Source organism: Gavialis gangeticus, unplaced genomic scaffold, assembly GCF_001723915.1.
Source record: "Gavialis gangeticus isolate Ggan-Ray unplaced genomic scaffold, GavGan_comp1, whole genome shotgun sequence".
In the NCBI taxonomy this organism is placed as follows: Eukaryota; Metazoa; Chordata; order Crocodylia; family Gavialidae; genus Gavialis; species Gavialis gangeticus.
The window spans coordinates 35,453,709-35,477,287 of record NW_017728993.1 but is presented as its reverse complement, the minus strand read 5'-3'; the positions used below and the strand labels follow the sequence as shown (position 1 = coordinate 35,477,287).

The 23,579-nt window shown below is 43.6% G+C and overlaps 1 protein-coding gene across 1 annotated transcript in view; it reads left to right on the top strand.

Moving 5' to 3' along the window:
* Positions 1-3,567, top strand: part of CUNH1orf52 (chromosome unknown C1orf52 homolog) — a 10,775-nt gene extending 7,208 nt beyond the window's left edge. The window contains exons 2-4 of the mRNA XM_019528333.1: positions 4-159; positions 663-870; positions 3,000-3,567. Of these exons, the coding sequence (XP_019383878.1) occupies positions 4-159; positions 663-870; positions 3,000-3,076 (441 nt within the window). The 3' untranslated portion in view covers positions 3,077-3,567. The remainder of the gene's footprint in view (positions 1-3; positions 160-662; positions 871-2,999) is intronic.
* Positions 3,568-23,579: the final 20,012 nt, after the last annotated feature.

Genomic DNA, 23,579 nt, shown 5'->3' with positions numbered 1-23,579 from the left:
GAGGGGCCGAGGCTGGGCGGCGGGAGCCCGGGGCGGAGGCCGCGCCTGCCGCCGCCCGACGAGCTGTTCCGGAAGGTGTCGCAGCCGCCCGCCTTCCTCAGCAACCCGCTGCAGCGCCACATCGACTGGGACCGCCGCGTGCTGCGCGCGCCCGAGGAGGTGCGGGGCCGGGGCAGGGGTGGGGAAAGCCCTGGGCAGGCTCGGCCGACACCCCTCTCGGCCCGCTCGTGACGGAGGAAGTGGCGCCCCCCGGGCCTGTGCTGCCCCCGCCGCCTGCCCCGTGTATCTCCTGGTTCCTGAGCCTCCCTCGGGCTGTGCCGGTGCCAGAGGCTGCCGCTGGAGGGGCTTGTCCTGACCGGGGTCAGGGAGTTTTCTCCCGCGATCAGACGGGTAGGGAGCGGGGGCAGCGGTGGGTACGGCCTCTACCCAGGACCTCTCCAGCATGTATTGGCAGCGCTTCATAGAAGCAGGACAGGGGCTGCTGCGGTTCCCCTTGCTTGGCCTGCCTGGGCGTTGGGTCTGTTGTGGGGTGACAGTAGTGGTACGTGGAGCTCAGGTGATGGGTTGGACAGGGCTGGGGACCTCTGGAGGGGATGTCTCTTCCAGGCCTGCTTCTCTGATTCTGTGGCCCAGTAAATGGCATCTTGTGTTCACTTCCACAGCCTCCTAAGGAGTTCAAGGTGTGGAAGACCAATGCAGTGCCCCCACCCGAGACCTACAGCATCACCGAAAAGAAGGCACCTCCCCCTCCTGAGCTGGATATGGCAATAAAGTGGTCTAATATTTATGAGGACAATGGTGATGATGCTCCACAGCAGACCAATAAAGTGAAATTCTTACCAGAAGAGGAACAAGAGCTGGCAGGATCAGGTAATCGCATAACCTGGTAAAAGGCCCCAAAATTAGTGGTTCTGTGACTCCTGCATTATGCTTTTAAGTTTGAATTTCCTCCGTTGCGCGCCCCCCCCCCACTGCCCCTGGATCCTATGAAAGGCTATCTCTAATATATATTTAAAATACTAAATTGTTTGTCAAAGGCCTAAGAAGATAAAGAATTGCATATGAAAGTCCAGTAAAAATAATCCTTCTAGTCAACTAAAAGATTATCATGATTTGAATCAGCTTTCTGAATAGCTATTAAGATAAAAATATATCAGGATAATATCTTTTTTTTCCTAAGCAATCTTATGCTAATCTGTAAGCTTTTTCATAGTTAAAATCCTGGGTGTTGTACTGTGTTGATTGCTTCTCCGTGGCTGGGTGGAGGTTTCAGTGGTGTTCTGCTCAGATTCTGTACCAAAATCCTGAAGCTTCTCTTGTATTAGATTTAATGTTTTTATCATATTAAGCTTTATCATTCAGATTGCAGTTTTATCATGGGGAAGATAAGACAACCATAATAATCTAGCATATTATTATGTAAAGGACTGTAAAGGAGTTGGATGCTTGTACAATTGCCTGCAGAGTTAAGGACCAAAATTTCACAGATTGGGACTTGAAACCATTGATGGCCAAAGAATTCAGGACAGTCTATTAAAAATCTGCTGCTCTAACACGTCATTGATGTGGCTTACTACTTCTTTCTACATCACTGACAAGGGTGGTCTGCCTTACATTGCTATTTTCTCCTTGTGTTGTCACGTTATAACATGGTCGTGCTTTCCACAGTCGCATCAGGATGTGTGGTTCTGCATAGTAACGGCATTTGTTCTGAAAAGCAAGATATATTAAAGGTGGTGTAGACAAGTAAGCTCTGCTACAGAAATCTTCGAGCAAGGGCACTGGTGGGATGTTTTTCCTCCTCCCCCTGTACCAGTCTCTTTAGAGCAGTCATATCTGGTTGCCTCACTACTTCCCTCTTCCTCTCTAAAATTATGCTGGCTGAGGAGTATTTGCAAGGGTAGATGGATGGTGTTGCCTCCATGTGCATCCTGTCTCTCTGGGCCTGAACTGAGGCTGCCAAAAAGGCACTTGGATTCCTGATACCATTAGCAGAACTAGGAAATGAGAACAGATGCTGGAGAACTTTTATTTCCATATTTTATCTGTAATCCTTTTCTGTTCATCTTAAAGTTTGGATTGAGGGTTTATACTGTCAAGACTTTAAAAAAAAATACAAAACAAAGCAGTAAGAGTATGCTCTTCCACCCAAATGTCTTGGTGTAAGCACTGATGGCTAGGTCTGTAAGAATTCAGAAAATAGAGTGGAGCAGGGATTGGTTGAAGTATTTTAAATTTGGCTGAATATGAGGATATTTGCCTTTTGCATGAAAATAAAGCTAGCTTATGACAAACTGTAGAGAATGGTGCTAAGACTAGGAAACTATTCTTTTGAAACGGCTCTGATAGAATTTCAGGTATCTGTGGAGCATTTTCAGTTTTCTCACTGAGACCTTTGACAAAGGGAACATCATCTAGAGATGTCATTAGACTGCTTACTTCAGTCTGTCACTCTGGACTTTACCTCCCACATACTGATGGCTCTTTTTGTTTCCACTCTTTCCCCCACCTGCCCTTCATGTCTCCCTCTTTCTTTCTCTTCCTCCTACCTTGTCTTCCTTCATCCCTCCTAATGAATCCCCAGTCAAAAATTTTAAGAAGTGAAATGAACTGAATGCCACTTGTAAATGATCAGAGTCTGCTTGTCTGTTTCCATTTCTACCCTTTGTCTATTTAAAATAGGAGGTTCTTGGAGCAAGGACTCTCTTCAGTGTCTAGCAAAATGGGATCCTATTTTGATTTGACCCCTAGGCACTCTGATAATACAAAGAATTAATACAAAGAATATGTTTGTGTGACTTTTGTGCTCTTCTTTGTGACTTTAGTACATTCGAAGAATGAGGGTGTTATCAACAGCTCCTTTATTTTGGCAGCCTCCAAATATGGTAAAATATGGCTTTTTTGGCAGGATGATAAGGATATATGACAAAAGATATTGAACTTGCCAGCTTGAGTTTGCATATTTGCCTGCGTTGATTAATGCTGTCTTTTATTTAAAGATGATGAAAAGGATGAACCAGCTTCTGCTAAAAAACGCAAACTAGACACTGGGGAGCAGACAAAAAAGAGGAAGTAATAAACGGGACTTACTGCATTTGGCCCTAATGAAAATTTCTGTGAACTTTGATGCCACTACTGGAATGGGAGACAAATGTTCTTTCACTCACTTTCTATCACCTGCTGTTTAAGGAATTTTTATTTCTGTAAAATGTTTGTCATTTGAAAAGCACAAAGAGTTAATGGATCAGTGTTGTGATAGAAACTTGCATCATCTGAACAAAAATTGAGTCCACTTATTTAAAACAGAGTCTCTTAAAGTATTGTGATGAATACTTGTGCTCATGCAAGGTGTAGGGCTTTGCAGTATTCTATTTATCGAGAAACATGCTGACTTTTGGTGTAAATTTTTCTTGACTGATCTTCCATTGTGTTAAACCTTTTATAAAGGAACATATCTTTAAAATGTTTTAAGTAATGTATTGTGATAAATGTTTGAACTATGCTGTTTTAAAATGTATGTAAAGAATATATATAGATCAGTGAAATAAAACTACGTTTGAAAACTTGTGGTATAACTATTGCATTGTATGCCTAATGAGCTCAGGGGACAAATTCTGTGCTGTGTGCATTTCAGTAGTATGTTATAGAGCAGGGATTGTCAACCAGGGGCATGCGTACCCCTGGAGGTACTTGAGAAGGCCCTAGGGGGTACATGCGGGCGGGGATGGACCGCTGCCATGCACAGTCCCATGCTGCCACACAGGTGCTGCCTGCCCAGCCGGATGTGGGGGGAGGAGGAAGCTTGCACACAGCAGCTGTCGCTCCACATTCAGCTGTGTGCCCCCCTGCCCCCACTGCATCCGATCATGTGCCAGCCCCTCCCCCCTGCCCTGCTCCGCATCCAGCTGTGCGCCAGCTGCTCCCCTCTGCTGCTCCCTGGCCGGCCAGGTGGTGCCTGTGCGACATCTGGCCACCAGGAGTACGCTGCCTGGCGTTCGGCCGCCAGGGCTATATTGATCCAAAAAGGTTGAAAACCCCTATTATAGAGATTTGACAGATGCCTCGAGGTTTAATGTGTAATAAACAGATGTACTGTTTCCTTCAGGACTATGGCCTTCAAAAAATGTAAACAGTGAAATTTAGTGTTTGAAATTTGTGTGCTTGTTACCTGAGCCAGTGCCTTATGAGCCTAATTAATGCATCAGGAAATTTTTCAGTATTACTGAATGGGGGTGTTGCTTTTTTTTTTTTTTAAATCAAAATGAAAAACAAGATGGTGAAATGTAAACATACAAAAATTGTCACCGGATTTCCGTCACCTGTAATCACTGTTGCCAATAGCATCCACATCAGCATAAACACTTTTGGCAAAGTCAGATGAATTTGTTATATTATCACACTCTGGGAAGTTTGGCAGTAAGCAGGCAATCTTGGCCTCTGTTTCAGAAAGCAGAATTGAGCTCAACAGCCTGCAGAGGATATTACATGTGGATGGGATTCTGGGACCTCAACCCAGATCTTGCAATCAGGAGTCAGTGAGGCCTGTTCAGGTATAGCTGAAGGATTGTAACCTCTTACCTAAACCAGGCTGCATCAAGGCACGTAGACTTGTTTTGTTTTTTAAAAATCCCAGCAAAAAGGTTTTTTCTTTCACTTACAACCTCTCATCTTTATAGCAGAAAAGCTTCTGCTGTGCTGTTACAAGCCTATTATTTATTAAAAAACAGTTACTGTCAGCCATTCACACTTTTAGTTTCTTCATCTTATTTTGGTTAATTTTAAGTTGTTAAGATAAACATTTTAAACTATTTGTGCATAGAGAAATTTATTAATGTGAAAATGTGATTTTTTTTTTCATCCTTTATCTTCAATGTGAGACTTCTTAGGGGTTTTAATCACATTTTTTTGTATTATCAAGAAATATGTGAAAATATGAAGCAGCTCTTTACATGGAATCCATCAGCTCCAGAGCTGTGATAATTGTAACTATGCCCTTTGCATTGTTCTACTAGTTTTTGGTCCTCCTGCAACTGCACTCTACCAGCTTTCCTTCCTGATTTCATGGACTCTGGGCCAGAATCCTTGATGCATTCTAGACATTTCTGCCATTGTGACCATTCAAAGGAGCCAGAAGGTAATCGGAGCAGTGGTGCTCAACTTTCTGGCCTCATAGGTTGGTATGCAGTTAGTTCGTGGGTGCCACCTGGCACACCAGCACAACCCCATGTGCTGGATCTGGCCTTGGTACAGCCCCCATGTGCCAACAGGATCTGGTGCATGGGACAGTGTCATCCAACCTGCAGGGTCCTTACATCCCCGTGGGCTGGAGGTTGCACAGCACTGTAGTAGAGCATTCCTCATGCACCGAGGAGCTTTCTGCTGTCACAGACCCAAGGTATTATGTCCCCCTCAAATCCCCCTTTGAGAGAGGAGGAGGTTCTAGCCAAAGTGCACTGAGATTGTTTGCTGCAGCTGTCATGGTGTGGGCAAGACTATTTTAAATGTGGATCTCTTAAAACCATTTTCAGAATTAGGGAAATACGATGAGAGTGGGTTCTTCTTCCAGTTGAGCCTTTTTTTGTCTTTTACCAACATTCAGCCTAGCTGAGATGAAGAGCAGCCAGCTATTGTGTATCTATGTGTTAGAAAACAGCCTAGTAAGTGCGAAATATTGCTTCTAGTTGGAAATATGAGTTATCTTGGTCATATTTGAATTTGTGTAGTGTGGAATTACCATCAGCTGTGGTAGTGAGACAGGATAGAATTTCAGCTTCATATTTAATTTATAAATTGGTATCTGCAGCAACCTACTAATTTGCCAGTTTTTACTACAGTGTAATATCACTTTTTTCAACATGGGTAAGGAGAGATTACTCATGCAAACACCAGTCCAACCTGACTACCTGGGAACAGTTCATGGATCCATCGGTTATATTAAGCATGATCTTTTCTGAGCACCACTTACAAAGAAGGGACAGAATTTGTTTCTGAAGTGTAACTATGAAGCCTGAAGTGGGTGAACAATCAGGCTGAACTGAGCCTTCTCTCTTCCATTTCTGCAGTCCTAGGATTGCTGGAGTGGCAATTTCTTGCTTCAGAGGACACGTTTTGGAAAATAATGCTCCTTTGTCAGCAAGGAACCTAAGTATTGGCTGCTGTACAGAGACCTAGAAAGGGAAAGGTTATAGTGTTCTTGATGATATGACATAATATTTTATTTTAATGCTATTTTGTACCTTTGTGGTCTAGTTAACAAGCTGAAAGTAACCTTTTCCTGGATGCTAACAGACCTGGAAAGGAGTTTCTCTGAAATCAACCTTCCTTAGCAGATCTCAGTACATGCAGAGACACTGGAGAAATTCAAGTTGTTCAAACCTTGCGCAAAGTGTTACCTAATGCTTGTGTCTTGTAATAGCTACTGTCTGCTGCTTTCAGCTGTAAACTGCCTCAGTTGGCCTTGAAGTGTCAAGCCAGCATCCTGACTAGGGATGCATTCCTGCATCCAGAGCTGACAAAGAGGCTTTTTTTCCTTGTGCTGTTACTGTATGTGGCAGTTCAGGCCAGAGGTGATCATTGTAAGTGGCTTCTGTTTATCTTTCATGGTACTCAGATAGCATTGTGATATTCATAGAACCGAGGCATGTTGAAACTAGCATCCAAACCTAGTGACAAGAACAGGGTGCCTAACTCTCTGCATTTTAGGTTAATAACGTTATTATGATGGAAGTCAAGAGAAGCTTTGTTAAAGCTGGTAGCCATGATGGGCACCCCAAAGTCAGACTAAATGTAAGAATTAATGAAAGTAAAAAAGTTGGAACACTAGGAACCACCACCCAAAATTCAGGCCAGTCAGCCTGAAAGCAAAAGAAGGGGCCTGGGTATTATTTGGAAATCAAGTCAGTGAGCAGGAGCAGGCACATTTGAAAGGCTAATGGCAAGAGTATTATATGGCATATGTCTCATAGCCTTTATAGTATGCCTACATGATATCTTGGTGCATGTTTCGAGGAACTGATATACTTACAAATGGTCTGTAATAAGCTTGAAGCTGCCAATCTGAAATTGAATCCAGGGAAATGCAAATTGTTCCAAAAAAAGGAGAGTTTATCTTGGGCCTATAATCAGCGAGAGGGAAATTTCCACAGACAAAAAGAAAACTCAGGCTGTGCAGAACTAGCCAACTCCACAGATACTCACAGATGCACCAAATTTTGTTAGCTTCTGCTCCTGTTACACAGGTTTGTTTGTCAGCTTGCCAGGATTGTGAAACCATCACAGAAGTTGGGTGAGAAGATGAAACCATGTCAGTGAGCAGCACAGTGTGATTTTGCATTTTCAGAGTTGAAAGAGGCTCTTGTGTTTGTTCCTCTCTGTGTCTACTTGTTTTTCAAAACCCTCCTATTATTGGACACCAGTATTAGCGATTAATGTTTTGGGGGCTGGGGTAGCACTGACATAAGAACAAGAATACAAGACTATCCTCAGAGGCAGGGTGGCTTTTAACCACAAAGGCTTCTGCAGGAAATTATTGTATTACTCAAAATTTCTGTTACTATTTAAATATATAGGACATTTTCACCAGTATTTCTTTGTAAGAAGGAAGTACATGGTTAGGATAGATTTCACACTTGCAGGAGTACTTTAGATTTAGGAATGCTGAGAATTATGATTTCTCTATCACATGTGGGCCTGAGCTAAAATAGCCATCCTGGGGTTTTGTTGCAAACACTGTCCTAACTAGGAGAGGAAGAAACTGGTTATTCAAGGAAATGTGCACACACTGATGTGTGTCTGTCTTCCCCTCTCCCCCCAAGTTAAAGAACTGCAAATGTTTCTAATAGAAGAATGAATGTGGGATTGCAAGGATGGACTCTGGAGCAACTGGAAATTTTCCAATGAGTGCATTAGAATAATGTATGACTGGAAAATCATTGGCAGATGGAGCCATCGTGGAGTGTAATATCTCCTCACAATACAACAGGGAAAAGGTTTCTGGTCATATGGCAAAGCGTGGAGTAGAAAGATGGAATTTCATAAACAAAATGGGAAGAAGTGGTGAACAATGGGTTTACGTACCATATTTCACAGTTTATAAGTCTATGCAATGTATAAGTCAACTCCATAGTTCTAATTTAAAAAGTTAGGATTTTCGTAGATCCAGTGTATAAGCTGACCCACATTTTATAATGACCCATTTGTAAAAAATTGCATGTACAGTAAGTATTCTTTTGTAGCGGGAAGAATTCAGAATGAACAATCGCTGCCATGATTGTTTCTGATGATGGCCATGCTGACTACCACAAGCTGCGGGTTACATGCAATAAACAATTCCCTGAGCACAATTTAAAATCTCTCAGTCGCTTCCATCATCAGACATGTCAGCCCCAAACAGTTCCATCCAATCATCTAAATGATTAATTTGCTCCTCAACTTTCCTCATTTTGATCTTCATCACACCACAAAATCTCCTTCTCACCATCCATAGAATTACTGATCCTGCACTTTTTGAATGAATATGAAATGGTATCTGGTTTAGTATCCTTCCAAGCCACAAGCACCCACCAGCACACAGGTAAGGTGACTGCTTGCATGCTTCCACCTTTTGTGTACACATGTTGGCTGCTCATCATCCAGTTTTGCCATTCAATGCTAACAATCTTTGAACAGTTTGTTTAAACACACGTCCAATGGCTGTACAATCGATCAGCCTTTCTCCATAACCCACATTTTGACTTGCAGTTGAATGGTGTTCCTTATTACAGTTCTGCCAGACTGTCGTGGTTCGTTGACCCAGTTGGCAAGGTCTCTTTCTAATTCTGTCTGCTTTCATTGCTTTCCATGATCTATACACTTGTCACAAGGCATCTTCTTAATTTTGTTGATGTTTTTCTACCAGGCATGCACCAATTTCTCATTCACACAAAACTGATGGGCTGCAGAGCTGCTGTTATTCTCAAAAGCAAAGTTGACGACCCTCGTCTTGAATTTGGTGTCATATTTCATTTGTTTTGGTGGCAATTTGAGTATCATGTTGTATGGATTAACTGTGTAATGGGTAATATATAGGTCTGAGTGACACTTAAAAGCATAATTGGATAATTAAACTTAATTGGACAGTTTGGGGTAATTAAGTTCATTTGGTCTTTGTTAAAATAGCACTGAATCGTGAGTCTAAAACAATAATGTAATATGATTAAAGAGAATCACTGGGGGATGTGATTACGGTAACTAATTCATGTAATTAGTGTGACCACACCTCATGCCTGTTTCAAAGACTAACAAATTTTGAAACACAATATTTTTTATTTCAAAATATTGATATGGTGTGTAAGTCAAGATGGAAATTTAAGGGTAAATATTTTGGCTTCAAATGTTGACTTACACACTGTGAAATATGGTATTAGCCAGTTGTACCAGATTCACTGAAAAAAGGATACTTTGAGGTCGTCAATTTTCTAACAGCAGAATAATCAGAAATTTGAGAAATCTTAGCAGTGTTAAGAGAGAATCTCTGGTGGGGCGGGGGAGGGGATGTCAGCAGAATGTAGAAAATGGGTGTAGGAAATATGCTTGTGTTGAAAAGAAGGTACCTCTCCTCCCCCAGCCCCAAAAACATGGCTTATCCATCATGACCATCCTTGGAAGCTTGTGAGGAGCAGAAGACAACCCAGTGGTGGAGTCGGGAATTGAACCCACGTGTCTGAAATCTCAGCACACTGCCATTAATTAGCCACCTGGAATCTATTGAGAAAAAGGTCTGTAGTAGGAACTCTCAGATCCATAGCTTTGAAAGGCTATAGCCTGCTGGCAGCTTTGAAGACAGATTCATGCCTTTCAGCAACTGTGCCAGGAATGAATCCTAAAGATCTTCAGGTTGAGGGAACTTCATTAGCTAAAAATAAACCAGATATCATTAAGATACATTTACATTGGCAATGGATTGTTGCTTAAAATTACCAAGCTAACTTCTCTGAGCATTTCATTAGATGTCTTTGCCATCCCTTTCTAGATTATTTGAATTAATTTTCTTCCAGATTTCTTCTGGCAGCTTGACATCCTCACCATTTTCATAAAATAGCCAAGGAAGGCTAGATTTGTAGACCTGGTTTCTGAGGAAAGAAAAATCTCAGGTGAATGTAGATAAATCTTCCTAGTGTTAATTGACAGGTTTATAGAGCCTATGGTGGGAGTTTAACATGGAGATTTGACATACAGCTTCATTCACAAGGATTTTGTCTAGCACAGGTGTCAGGAGGAAAACAATTTGAGAAATCTTTTATTAAGGTAGTCCCTGCCAGTTCAGGCATACCTAAGAGCAGTTTAGGTACAAGGAACATGCCTAGTTTTTAATGGACAGGATTTTTGTTCTTGGAAGCTGGGAGAGTTAAAATGGCAACTCTGTATTTCACATTGCTTAGAACCTGCAGGGAGCGAACCAGGAAAGCCAAGGCTGCAACGGAAATCCAGCTAGCTACAAATATCAAGGACAATAAAAAGTCCTTTTTCAGATATGTGGGGAGCCGGAGGAAAAGCAAGGGTAACACTGGACCCCTGCTAAACCAGATGGGACAACTGATGCACATGAAAAAGCAAACTTGCTAAATGGGTACTTTGTGTCACTTTTTCCACCAGTTCCATGGGATGGCCATGCCCACTGTGGGTCAGGAAGGCCCAGGTGAGGGTTCTTCCTTACCCTCCATCGAAGCTGACCTCGTGAAGGAACACCTTGACAGGCTGGATACCTTCAAGTCAGCCGACCCTGATAGTTTACACCCCAGGGTACTCAGCCTGACCTCTATCCTGGGAAAGGTCTCAGAAAAGATGATCAAAGAGGCCATCCTTAACAGATTAGCTGACGGCAATATCCTGAGGGATAGCCAGCATTGGTCAAGCAGGGCCTACCTGCAACAAACCTATCTCATTTCCTTTTACAACCAGGTGACCTATCACCTGGACAAGGGGGAAGAGATTGATGTCATATATCTTGACTTTAAAAAAGCCTACAATCTGGTATCCCATGATCACCTCTTAGCAAAACTGGCTAACTATGGCTTTGACCTCACTACAATCTGTCGGCTGGGGAATTGGCTCCGTGGTTGGACCCAGAGGGTGGTGGTTGATGGAAGTCAATCATCATGGTGCCCTGTGACCAGTGGGGTCCCTCATGGCTCTGTCCTAGGGCCTATACTTTTTAACATCTTCATTAATGATGTGGATGGTGTCAGAAGCGGACTGGTTGAGTTTTACGATGATACCAAACTCTGGGGTAAAGCATCCACACCCGAGGACAGGAGGGTGATCCAGGCAGACCTTGACAGGCTCAGGAAAAGGGCGGACGAGAACTTGATGGTGTTTAACACTGAAAAATGCAAGGTTCTCCACCTTGGGAGGAAAAACCTGCAGCACACTTATAGGCTCGGCGGTGGTACACTGGCTAGCACTACATATGAAAGGGACTTGGCGGTCATGATTGACCACAAGATGAGCAGAGCCTTCAATGTGGTGCTGTGGCTAGTAAAGCAAGCAAAATGCTGGCTTGTATCCATAGATGCTTCTCGAGCAAATCCTGAGACATTATTCTCCCATTGTACTCGGCCCTGGTGAGGCTGCAGCTAGAGTACTGTGTCCAGTTTTGGGCCCCCACAATTCAGAAAGGATGTGGAGAAGCTTGAGAGAGTCCAGAGAAGAGCCATGCGCATGATCAGAGGTCAGGAAAACAGACCTTATGATGAGAGGCTGAGAGCCATGGGGCTCTTCAGCCTGGAAAAGCGCAGGCTCAGGGGAGATCTGGTGGACCCCTATAAGTTTATAAGGGGTGCTCACCAAGATCTGGGGGAGCATTTGTTCACCAGAGCGCCCCAGGGGATGACAAGATCAAACGGTCACAAACTCCGCCGCAACTGATTCGGACTGGACATAAGAAAGAACTTCTTTACTGTCCGACCCCCCAGGTTTGGAAGAGACTGCAACCGGAGGTGGTTCAAGCACTGACTTTGAACACCTTCAAGACACGTTTGAATGCTTATCTTGCTGGGATCCTATGATCCCTGCTGACTTCCTGCCCCTGGGGCAGGGGGCTGGACTCGATGATCCTTCAGGGTCCCTTCCAGCCCAAATGTCTATGAAGTCTATGAAATCTAAGAACTCCTTGAGTAAAGACAGCAGGTGTAAGACCTCAGTGAAAAAATAAGGGAATCTGCCCATAAGAGAAACGGAGTGTATTGGCTTTTTTAAAGTAGGTAATTTGCCCGAGCACAAAATTGAATCCAGGCGATGTTAGTGACTTAAAATCGTAGAATCAATGAGTGGGAAGGGACCTAGACAGATCATTGAGGCCGACCCCCTGCCATGGGCAGGAAGGAGCACGTGCCTGTCCAGTCTCCTCTTGAAAATCCCCAGGGAAGGTGAGAGCACCACCTCTCTGGGAAGCCTGTTTCAGGCTCTGGCCACCCTTACAGTGAAGATGTTCTTCCTAAAATCTAACCTAAATCTATCCTCCCTCAGCTTGTGGCCATTGTTCCTGGGGACTTCAAGGGGGGGCCCTGGTGAACACACTTTCCCCAAGTCCCTGCTGGTGGCCCCTGATAAGATTGTAGGCAGCCACAAGATCCCCCTCAGTCTCCTCTTGCGGAGACTGAAGAGATTCAGGTCCCTCAGCCTCTCCTCACAGGGCTGGCCACGGAGGCCCTCAACCATACAGGTGGCCTCCTCTGGACCCTCTCCAGGTTCTCCATGTCCTTCCTGACGTGCGGCGCCCAGAACTGGACACAGTACTCCAGCTGCGGCCTGACCAGCACCACATAGAGGGGGAGCAAGACCTCTCTGGACCTGTTAGTGATGCATGACAGGGTGCGGTTGGCTCTGCCTATTGCTTCGTCACATTGGCGACTCATATTCATCCTGGAGTCAATCCTGACTCCAAGATCCCTCTCTGCCTCTGTGCTGCTGAGAGGGTCAGCCCCTAACCTTTAACCATAACGCTGGTTCCTTCTCCCCAGGTGCAGCACCCTGCACTTGTCCTTGTTGAACCGCATCCCGTTCAGATCCACCCACTTCTCCAACCTATCCAGGTCTGCCTGGATGTGGTCCCTGCCTGCTGGTGTACTCACTTTACCCTACAGCTTGGTGTCATCAGTGAACTTGAACAGGGCGCTTTCCACACCCTTGTCCAGGTCGCAGGACTTAGGGGAGGGGAGGAAACAAAAACACTTTGTAAGCATTAAAGTTTTGTTTTCTTTGTTTTTGCACAAAGCTGTTCCTGTGGTAATGTAAAACTCAGCCCAAAGGAAACTAAGCTCTCTGTTTAAATTTCCTGCAAGCTTGTGCTGGAAATACTGGTTTTATAGTTGCATGTCAAGAGCCTGCTGTAGTGGTTTTGCACCCAAAAGTTGCTTGCTTGATCTGTACCCAACATGTTCTCAATGGGAGAGCTATGACTAACCTAGTATGAGATCCTGGGTGAAGCTATACAAGATGTTTTTCTGAGCCTAATTAGCTCCTCAGTAAATGTGTGGTGTCATCATGTGCACCCCTGTTAGGGACCATGAAACTAATAAACTCCGCAGCAGGGTAGTACTTGTAAAAACCGTACTGCAGAGTATTTTTGTGCACAGCAACATGTGTAGACACTGATCCGGCTGGCTGGAGCATGAGGGTGCTTCAGGGTGGAGTCTGCCTACTAGCTAGCCCCACACTGAAGCACCCGTGCTCCAGCCAGCCCCCCTGCAGCATGTTGGGCTGAATCAAAGCAACCTTGGGCTGGCAGGCTGACCCCCTTCTCTCCCAGGGGCCCCTGCTAACTGGGCTGCTTCTACCCTGCTCAACATGCTTCAGTCCCAGGTGCACTTGTAAAGGTGCAGGAGCAATAAACTCCAATGCAATATGGACTGAATTTTAATGCTGCACACTAATAGCAAGTATAGACACCCTCCCTGTGTAGCATGGGGCTGTGGTGCAAATTAGTTCTGCTCTCTCTTTTGCATCCTGTGCTGCAAATGTATACAGAGACCCCAGCCCATTGTACTTCAGGGATATTACACACAGCCATCCCCCAGCTGGAAACGTTTGGCTTTGAATAAAGAATTGTTACTATGCTCTTTGCGTAAGTACCTTTTGAAATGAAAGGCATTTATACTCCTTGTTTTGAATGAAAAAGGGAAGGAGTGCTCCACTCCACTAGGTAGCCTTTACAAAGGAGAAGGGGGTGCACACAGAGAGGGGCCCCAGCAGGCTCTGTTGGCCAAAAAGGCTTTTCTTTTAAATTGCTATTATGTAGGAAAAAGTTATGGGTCTCTAGAAATACCCTGTCTCTTCCTTCCAGTTTTTGCTTTGGTAGAATAATAATGTTCTGTACTTAACAAGATTTCTAGTCAAGAAAAATGCGCAGGAGCTCTTCTGGGATTGCCAAAATAACATTCATGATAAAACTATTGATTTCAGGGTTAATTCTTATGGACTTCAAAGGGCTTGGAAGAGGGTCTCAATTTTTCTTCTGTAGCTCTATGTTTAGAGATTGCTTAGGATGGGACATAGTGTAAAATCTGTTGATGTAATTAGTAAGTTTGAGCCTTATGCAAACTAGGGCATTGTTTCTGGGTGACAGATGTTCTCTTGGTAATCTGCATACACAGAGAACAATAGATGTGTGAATAACCCAGATGCAAGTGTTCTTTTCAGGTAGTAATGAAACAATGCTTTCATCATGCAAAATTTACACAGAGTGTAAACAAGCCACAGAATAATGTGCCACAGAATTAATTTTCAGTTACTACATGTAGGTAGTAGTAGCACTCCCTACTAGTACCTATCAATTTGTATCACTTTCCTCTGCATCTGTATAAATATCACATAGAAATAATAAAATATTCTGAGCTATAAATAGGAATCCATGTAATTTAACTATTATTATAATGATGAAATATAAAAATAGTATGAATCTGGATCAGTTTATATACTCCTATTTAAAGTTATACTTGCTAACTTTCCCAGGAGAGTCCACTAGAGGGTGCCTGAGTTCCAAATGCTATGGGGCCACTGTTTTTAATTAACCCTGAATTTGGAATACAGGCATGTGTATTCCTTGAATCAAATACTTTACCACTTTAGTGCATATTTCTCAGAGTGTGCACATCTGCTTTGGATTCTTTTTTTATTGTAACCCACAATCTCTGATTCTGCTGTGTATTCTGTACTACAGCTTTTATTTGTACTGTCAAACCCATGTAAATTGCTTTTACATTGTAAAATCCAGTTTTTTTAGCTGTCTATTTGCTCATTTAGTCTGCAAGTTTTTATAAACTCTGCAGAAAGTAATAGCTTAGAAAGATTACGATAACAGATTCACAAAATTAGTTGTACAGGGTTTATAACCAGTTTCAATCCCCTACTCTATGTTTGGCCAGTCTTTAAAGAGGCCTTCTTTCATATCTAAAAAATTCTAAGTGAACATTTCAAACAATGTCATAACAGGATGAGACTGTAAAATAAATACTGCCAGCTCCTATGCTTAGCTATGGCAATCTAGTGCAGTGGGTATGTGGGTACACATCAGCATAAGTTAGCAAATTAATGAGGGAGTTAAACACATTATTTCAAATAATGTAAGAATAAATAAACTCCAAGAGCCACTTGCCAGAGACCTGATGTGTTCATACCCACCTCTGTTGATTTCCATGTGAGGAGGCATTTTATCAGTCAAAATAAAATTGTGAAGTTGGATCTACTTACCCCTGCCTAAATTGTGTTCTCAGAATAAGCCATGAGGAAAATCCCAGCACCTTCTATGCACAATATGTTCGTATTCATGTGTTCAGATGTAATACAAAAAGTGTCAAGTTATATGAAAGAACTACTGTATAAGCAAAAGACTACTTTCTGGTTCTACTTTGTTTTCACAACAAAACATCCTAACCAAAACCATTCAAGTAGAAAGAACTTGGGGTGCTGTGGTCCTGCTCTGAGGGTTATCTGTAACCGAATTCAATGAAATTAGGCTCTGCAGTTTAATTAAAGCTAGGCTATCAAAACTATAATGCTTTCTTCCTTGGTACTCCCTGTATTCTTCAGAAAGACTGAAGTGAGCTCTCCTTTCCTGAACAGAGTTGTGGCAGTACTACAAGTGAGAGAAAGAGGAGATCCTCTACTGTTTCTATCATAAGGTTAGGCTTTTGTCTTGAGTAAAGAAATAGGACTTAGTTTATCACAGGCTAGGTGTCTGATGCTTAGCAAACTGAAAATAAAGTTCTCATTTTATTTTCATAGATTCTGTGAAAATATGAAAATAAAGTAGGATTTGCCCAAAATCTAGACATAGCACTGTGTGAAGTGAAACATGCATTATGTCCAGAGTAAATGGGACTGGACATTTGTCAGTGCAAGTGGACAGACTAACTTGTAAACTGGTATCGTTTTAGAGTGGGGGGATTTTTTTTGGTACCAGTGTAAAATTGTACTGTGATAGGGGTGAACAGACATGCAGCTGCCCCCATTCTGCTCTCACAGGCAGACAGCAGTGTAGAGGTATAACTCAGACTCACCGAATCTGAAATGGAGAATTATAGAATATATGCGCTCAGGAAAGTTCATGCATCTGTGATTCAGTCAGTCAGCAAGATGCATCTCCACCCTGATTTCAGACTGACCACTAACTACCTCTTTTAGGTCTCACAGGAAATGGTGAATAAGATGCCTCGCTGCCAGATGAACAGACCAGTGTCAAAAGCGGGGAAGGAGAGGAGATAAGCATTAGGGCCATACAAAGCTTTGGTTCCTGATTCAATTCAGCAGAGACTCAGCCCGATTTGGTGGCCAAATCTCCAAATCCAAATTGAATTAGAGGACCCTTTAATTTCTCCGAATTGATTCGGAAAGGTTCAGCGATTTGGACATAGACACAGCTTTAAAATGTTTTTTTCTACATACCTCAAGCTAGCAGGCGGCTCATGAGTGCTGCGACGGTGGGGCAGATGGAGTGCAGGGGGCTCCCCAGCAGACCTGGAAGTGGACTAGAAGCACTTTTGGGTCTTCCGGGGAGTGCACCAGGTTGCCCCCCCCAGCTTGGCAACTTGTACCTTCTGGGTCTGGGAGGGCACCTGGGGTCTGCCCGTGGCCAGTCGCCGAGCCGGGGACCCTCCCGCGCACTTCCCAGTGGACTGGAACTACTTCCAGCCTACTTCTGGGTCTGCCGCTGAGCATGTGGGTCCGCCCCCACGCTCCTGTGGGATCCTCCATCTGCCTTGGCATCACAGCATTCACGACCTGTGCCTGGTTCCTTGAGGCATGTAGAAAAAAACATTTAAACCTGTGTCTATAGCCAAATTGCTGATTCTCCAAATCAGCATCAAATCTTCAGATTCGGATTCAGCCAAATCGAATCAGGGACAGTGATCCAAATCAATAAATCAAATCACTGTCCCCAATCCAAATTGAATACAGCCCGCTTTGCACACCCCTAATAAGCATGGCTAGGGCAGTGTGTAGTAGTTAACCCCCAAAGTATATACATGCTTTGCATTCAATATTGTCACGGAGTAGGGTGCAGGAGCAGCCGTGATCTCACTAGCGCCCCCCTGCCGTGCCAAGTAAGTGATCCAGCACCCTCTTTTCTTGCCCACCACGTCTTTGATGATATATCTAGCTTTATATGGGAGGCTGCCTTTAGTCCACCTGGACACAGTGCTATAACTATCTGGGCTTCTACTCTCTATGGGGTGACCTGGTGCACCCCAGCCTTATGGGCTATGCATGCCTCCTTTAGCACGACCCAAGCCTCGCAGTTATTCCGGACGCTATCATGTCTCCCATATATGCGCCCTCGCTGGGGCCTTGCCCCCACACTCACCCTACTCCGGGCTCTGTCTTACATGCCCTGCACTGTCGGGTTCTATCCCGTGCTCCCCAACCTCTCGGGCTTGTACCTGCGCACTTACCCCTAGCGCACCTAGTGTACTCGCCCCTCGCCTGGGGCCCTGTTGCTCACCGCACAAGTCCTGTCTCACCCCTTTGGGGTTCGGCTAGTGTAATCACCCTCTTCAGGCTCCCAACTGCACGCTCTGGCCTCTAACCGCGTGCTTGCCCTACTCTGGACTCTTACACTCACCCTCGCCCCCCCCTTATGGGGCTTCCCCCTAGACTCGCCTTGTCTGGGGCATCCTAATAGGCGTTTCACCCTTTTGGGGCTTATGCCTCACCCTCTCTGGGGCTCCTCAGTAAGCTTGCCCTTCTCCGGGGCTTCTCATGTAGAGGCAGCACCCTACTGGGCCTGTCTCTCCGGGGCTTCTTGCACCCTCGCCCTCCCTGAGGCTTGTACTGCACCAGGGCTCAGGTGGCCCACAGCTGTGCCTGGCCCCCTGACCCTTCTTGGGGTCCTTTGCCCTACTGGGCCGAATACCACCCTCACAGGCTGGGGTCTCAACCCCCACACACCACACCACACCAGCACGCAACAGCTGTGCCTCCCAGGCGCTGCTCTGTGCCCATACAGGGCACCCAGGAACCCCCAGACTACTGGGGAGCTCCCATGAGGCCTCCTCAGACCCCTACAGCCTCACCGAGTCCTCCAGTATTTACGCAATGAAAACTTAAAGCCCTGAGCCCACTGGCTGCAACACAAAATCAGCCTACCAGCTATAACACAGATCAGCCTCCTGGCTAGTCCTATATAAACCAAACACAAGCCATGAGCCAACTGGATATACCCTCCATTAAGCACCTCCCTGGCTACTCTCTGCCTCCCAGCCAGGGCCTTCTCCACCGCATACCATAATGCCAGTGCTCAGGTGGACAGGCTGCTCTACCCTACAGCAGATCCTCCTACTATTCCAGCTGCCAGAGGAAGGATTGACTCTGGTCTCAGCCTTCTCTGTTTATAAAGGCCAGGCCCTGCCCCCTGGCAGTCAGCTGACCCAATCTGTGGCCTAAGCAACCTTCAGCTGTGCTGCCCTGCTGATTGACAGCCAAGCCCTATTACCCATGCTAGCAAAAGGCACCCTAGTGTCCTGCTACAAATATATTTTGGGAAATGCCTGCTTTTGATGAGTATTTCAACTAATTTCTTGTAGACAACACAGCAAAAGTGAAGGTTCCCCTCACTTTTAGAAACACTAGCACGGTAAAGGGGATGACTCACTGATTAGAGAGGACATTTGCTGGATGGGGCAGCCTGGTAGAGCCATAACAGGAAGGGTGGGAGAAGAAATTATAAAGGTTCTGTTTCATTAGAGGGTAGAAGCCTGAAAGACAGCCAGAGATTCTAGCTGATGTTAAAATGAAACAGATTTTTTGAAAGCTGAGTCCAGGTTACTGGGGTCTCCTGGGATTAAAGGTCTGAGTCTTGGCATTGTAACTGTAAAAATCAGCATTACCATCTAACTAATTGATCTAGCAGGTGCATAAATCCTGAAATGATGTTTTTCTTTTTACTTTTTAAAAGTAATCTCTTCTTGGTTCTTCCAAAAGTACAGTCAGGAATGCAGGTGGGGATCTCTTTTCACTGGCAACTCATCAATTTCCTGAATTATCCTTTCATTTCTGCTTTGTGACTTTTCAAAAATATTTGCCTTTCAGACTGCCACTGGGATATACCTGAAACACTCAGCAAACTTAAAAATCACACAAATGGTTTTGACTTATTAGAAAATTCCAGCCTGCCATTTACCTTTCTACTGAGAGTGGGTGATCAGCTTCTCCATAAGGGTCTTATCTGCCTGAGGATGTTACCAAGCAAACTACGAAACAGGTTTAGTGGGTTATGGCTGCCTGAAACAGCATGTGTGTACGCCTCCCCATGTCACTCCAAGATTTCTCCTTTCAAGGTCTGCAGGCTTTGACCTGCTAGAAGTTGCCCAAACAGGGTCCCATCTGTCACACAAGTACGCAGCAGCAGCATGCCAAAAAGGCTGCAAAGTTGTAATAGCTTCTTATCACATAGTTTAGCCTGCAATGGGTGATAAGCCATAGGGCATAATCAGAATGTACTGTTTGGATATGCAAGTTCCACAGGGACACTAAAATTGGCCGAGTAGCAAGTTGAACTGCTTTTTTCTTCGTTGCTGTTTACAGGATCTGAAATCTTTATGTGGTTATTATTTAAGTTTGGGGGTTATTTTTAATTCGTTAAAACTTCAGTCAGGATCAAATGAAATCCTTTGGCAACTGTTCAAGTTAAATATGCAACTTCATAATGATGGCTTACAGTCCACTGAAAATCTAACCACCTCAGAAAAGTGAATTTAAAGTGGTTTCAGATACTGCATCTGTTTCAGTCCCTCCTCCCTCTTACACATCAAGTTTGGATTTACACTTTACATTTTTTCTATTTTACAGTGGTTGTTTCCCCATATACAACAAGAGAAACTGCTAAACAACACTATGAAAGCAATCGTACCTATATATGATTGTCAAAAGCACAATGTGAACTTGTTGAAAACAGAAATAGTAAGTTTTATTGTATGGCAAATAACTGTATTTGAAACCATAAGAAATGTAAGTTGCTTTCACTGGTGCTATCCTCTTAAGCACCAGTATGTATTTTCATGTGGAGGAACATGTTCTTTTAGAAAACCATCTCCTACAGTGAGGAGGACAGGGGGTTCTTATAATAATAATATGCTTGAAATTATGGGTATAAAGTTGAATGTAGACATCACTTTATAAACCAAGTTTATAATATTTTCCACAGTATTACGAAAACCTTTTGAAATGTAACTATATTAAAATGATGTCAGTGTGTGCTATGGGTGTCATAAAGATTATGCTATGGTATGGCTGATAAATCAAGTAATTAGAAAAGAGATTAGGATAAGCCAGTGCCTCTATCCCCTAAAGAATGTAAATATTTTGAATATCTTCAACTGCTAAGGCTTCTCAAAAACAAATCTCATCTGAAGAGCAAGTTTATTGTGAGAGTGCTAAAGTAAGTACAGAAACCTTTGTATCCTTTGCTGTGCACAATTAACTTGAATGACTGAACATTTCAACCTCTGTTAAAAACTTAAGAGAAAAGTAAAAGACTTTAAAAGGGCTTTTAATGATTAATCCAAATGCTATTCAATAAATGCTGTTGTGTGAGTAACTTCTCCTGAAAACTTCAGAGAACGACTTAATGCAACATGCCTCTTTGTCAGCTCCTGCTGCTGAATTCCAGACAGTCGTGGACCCCACCTATCCTAATGTGATTGCCACCATCTTAAAACATACTGAATAGTAGAGCTGTGCGAAGCTTCACTTGCCAATTCAATTTACCAGAGATTTGGCCTGATTTGGTGGCTGAATCTGCATCAAATCAGGAGACCAGCATCCATAGCTGTTATGTCACATCATGTACTTGTGCAAAGATTCAAGGAGATGCATATTAACTTCAACCGCATGTGGCTCCAGAGCCACAGGTTGGCCACCCCTGCTGTTGATGGGTAATTTTTGGTCCTATACTTGTTTGTGTAGCCAAATGCTACATTATCTCATAAATATCCCAACCGTATCCCCTTCCCACCAATACCCTTTACCAGGGAGACTAGACCGTGTTCCAAGGGTTAATAATCAGTTTAAACTTGCTGGACTGAATGATAAGCTAATTGCTATCTATGACGCATTTTTCAAATGCCATTAATAGTATATTGACTGTAATTCAGCCTTTGTGAAGTTTTTTTTCTTTTATAATGATTTCTTGTTCTCTTATACTTCAGTTCCTCACCCTGTTGACATCCGCTGTTTGCTGCTATAAAACACGCTCTTATTTGAAGAGAGAGAGTGTGGCATCTGAGGCATGCCTAGCATTACACTGTTCACACTAGCAGAGATAAGGAGTTTCAACACTTCCTTCATAGGAATTTATTTTAACTAATATAACTGGCAGCAGCTGAAGTCAAAGAGGTATGAGTTAGAGCTCTGTATTTGGCTGCAAGTTAGGCAGTGTGATATCTGTATCGGGGTGTTGGTTGTAGTCATGTTGGTCTAAGGACGTAACCAGACAAGGTTCTTTGGGTAACTTAATAACTTTTATTAGACCAACTAAAATAGTTGGAAAAATTCTTCTTTGCAAGCTTTCGAGTACAAACACCCTTCTTCATCCTTCGTCTGCCTGACACTTACTCTGCCTGAAGAAGGGTGTTTGTACCTGAAAGCTTGCAAAGAATTTTTCCAACTATTTTAGTTGGTCTAATAAAAGATACTGGATTTACCCAAAGAACCTTGTCTGCCTATGTCTGTATCAGTATGCTATGTTAACATGCAGGCCTCTAGAGCCTATGATCCAAAGAAGGAATACAAATTCCAGGAGCATGTTGAGAGTGTTAAGAGTACAGCCTGCTCCCCTTCATATTTTCCAGTCTGATTGAAGTCTGCAAACTGGGACAGAACTTCATTCTAAAAATAAACGTGCCCAAAAAATTCTGGGGAGGAAAGTGTAGTTTTTGGGTAATTATAAGCACTGACGAAATAGAGGGGACATTTAGGGTGTTAGCAGAGGGTATTGAAAGAAATTATGAGATGAAAATGTACATTAAATATAAAGAAATCCTTTCTAACAGTGTGATTTTACTTAGGCCACGGAGTAATCTCCTCAGAGTACTAGAAGCCCTATCACTTGAGACAGGTACAATTAGATTAGATTAAATCCTAGCAAACAAGGAACTCTGGGATTGGGGGAGATAGATAAAAGGATCTACTCAGTTATTTCCATCTCTTATTTTTTTTAAGATTCTATCCTCTCTTCTAATTGGTGGTTTTGAAATGAATTTAACACAGTCTGATCCTTCTTACCACCCACAGCTGCTAGGCTTTTTCCCTTTTATTTTCTGAGTCACAAAGCAAGATCTTGGTAGACTGATTGTAACAACAATGCCAGGTGGGCAAACAGTAGAAACTGGACAGTAGGCTTCTCTCAGGTAACTGTTCTTCATATGCCTCAGAGGGCCCATCAGGGCAAAACATATGTGATGCATCATTGCCAAGAGAAACCTTGTTCTTCATGCTTTGTTTTGTTACATTTGATAGATGTGGTCTCAAAGGCACAAGAGGCATTTGGTGTATGTTTGTGTACCAGTACCCAGAAAGCTGAATGAGAGAGGCAATTTCACAGAAGTAACGTGTCTAAATTCTGGGAACACACTGATAATTAGAAACTCATTAATTAATATGCAAGATTCCTTTTCTGTGGTTTCTTGGAAGAAGTGTCTTTGCAGTGAGTCTCTTGATAATGTGTGTACCAAAGCTGTGCTTTACTTATGTGAAATAGTCACTAATTTAATAGAAAATTGGAATAAATATGTGTAAAACTCTCCAAGTCTCCAGGCAGGCTAAGCCTTATTCATTGGATTTTGGTTTACTTTATCTGTAGGTATGTAATTACTAGCCAATTTCCCATTAAAAAATGATGGAGTGCCGCCACCTAACGCCCCATGCTACTGCTGTTCTGCCTCTTGCAGGGAGTGGGGTGGGTCCCCCCACCCCTACCCCGTGTGGTCCTCGGCATGGCTTGCAGGGAAGGAGCAGGGGAGCCGAGAGTCCTCAGGGCAGCTTTGGAATCATAGCGGTGCTCCCCCATGGTTGGAGCATTCTGATTGGCTGTTTCCATCAGCCAATCA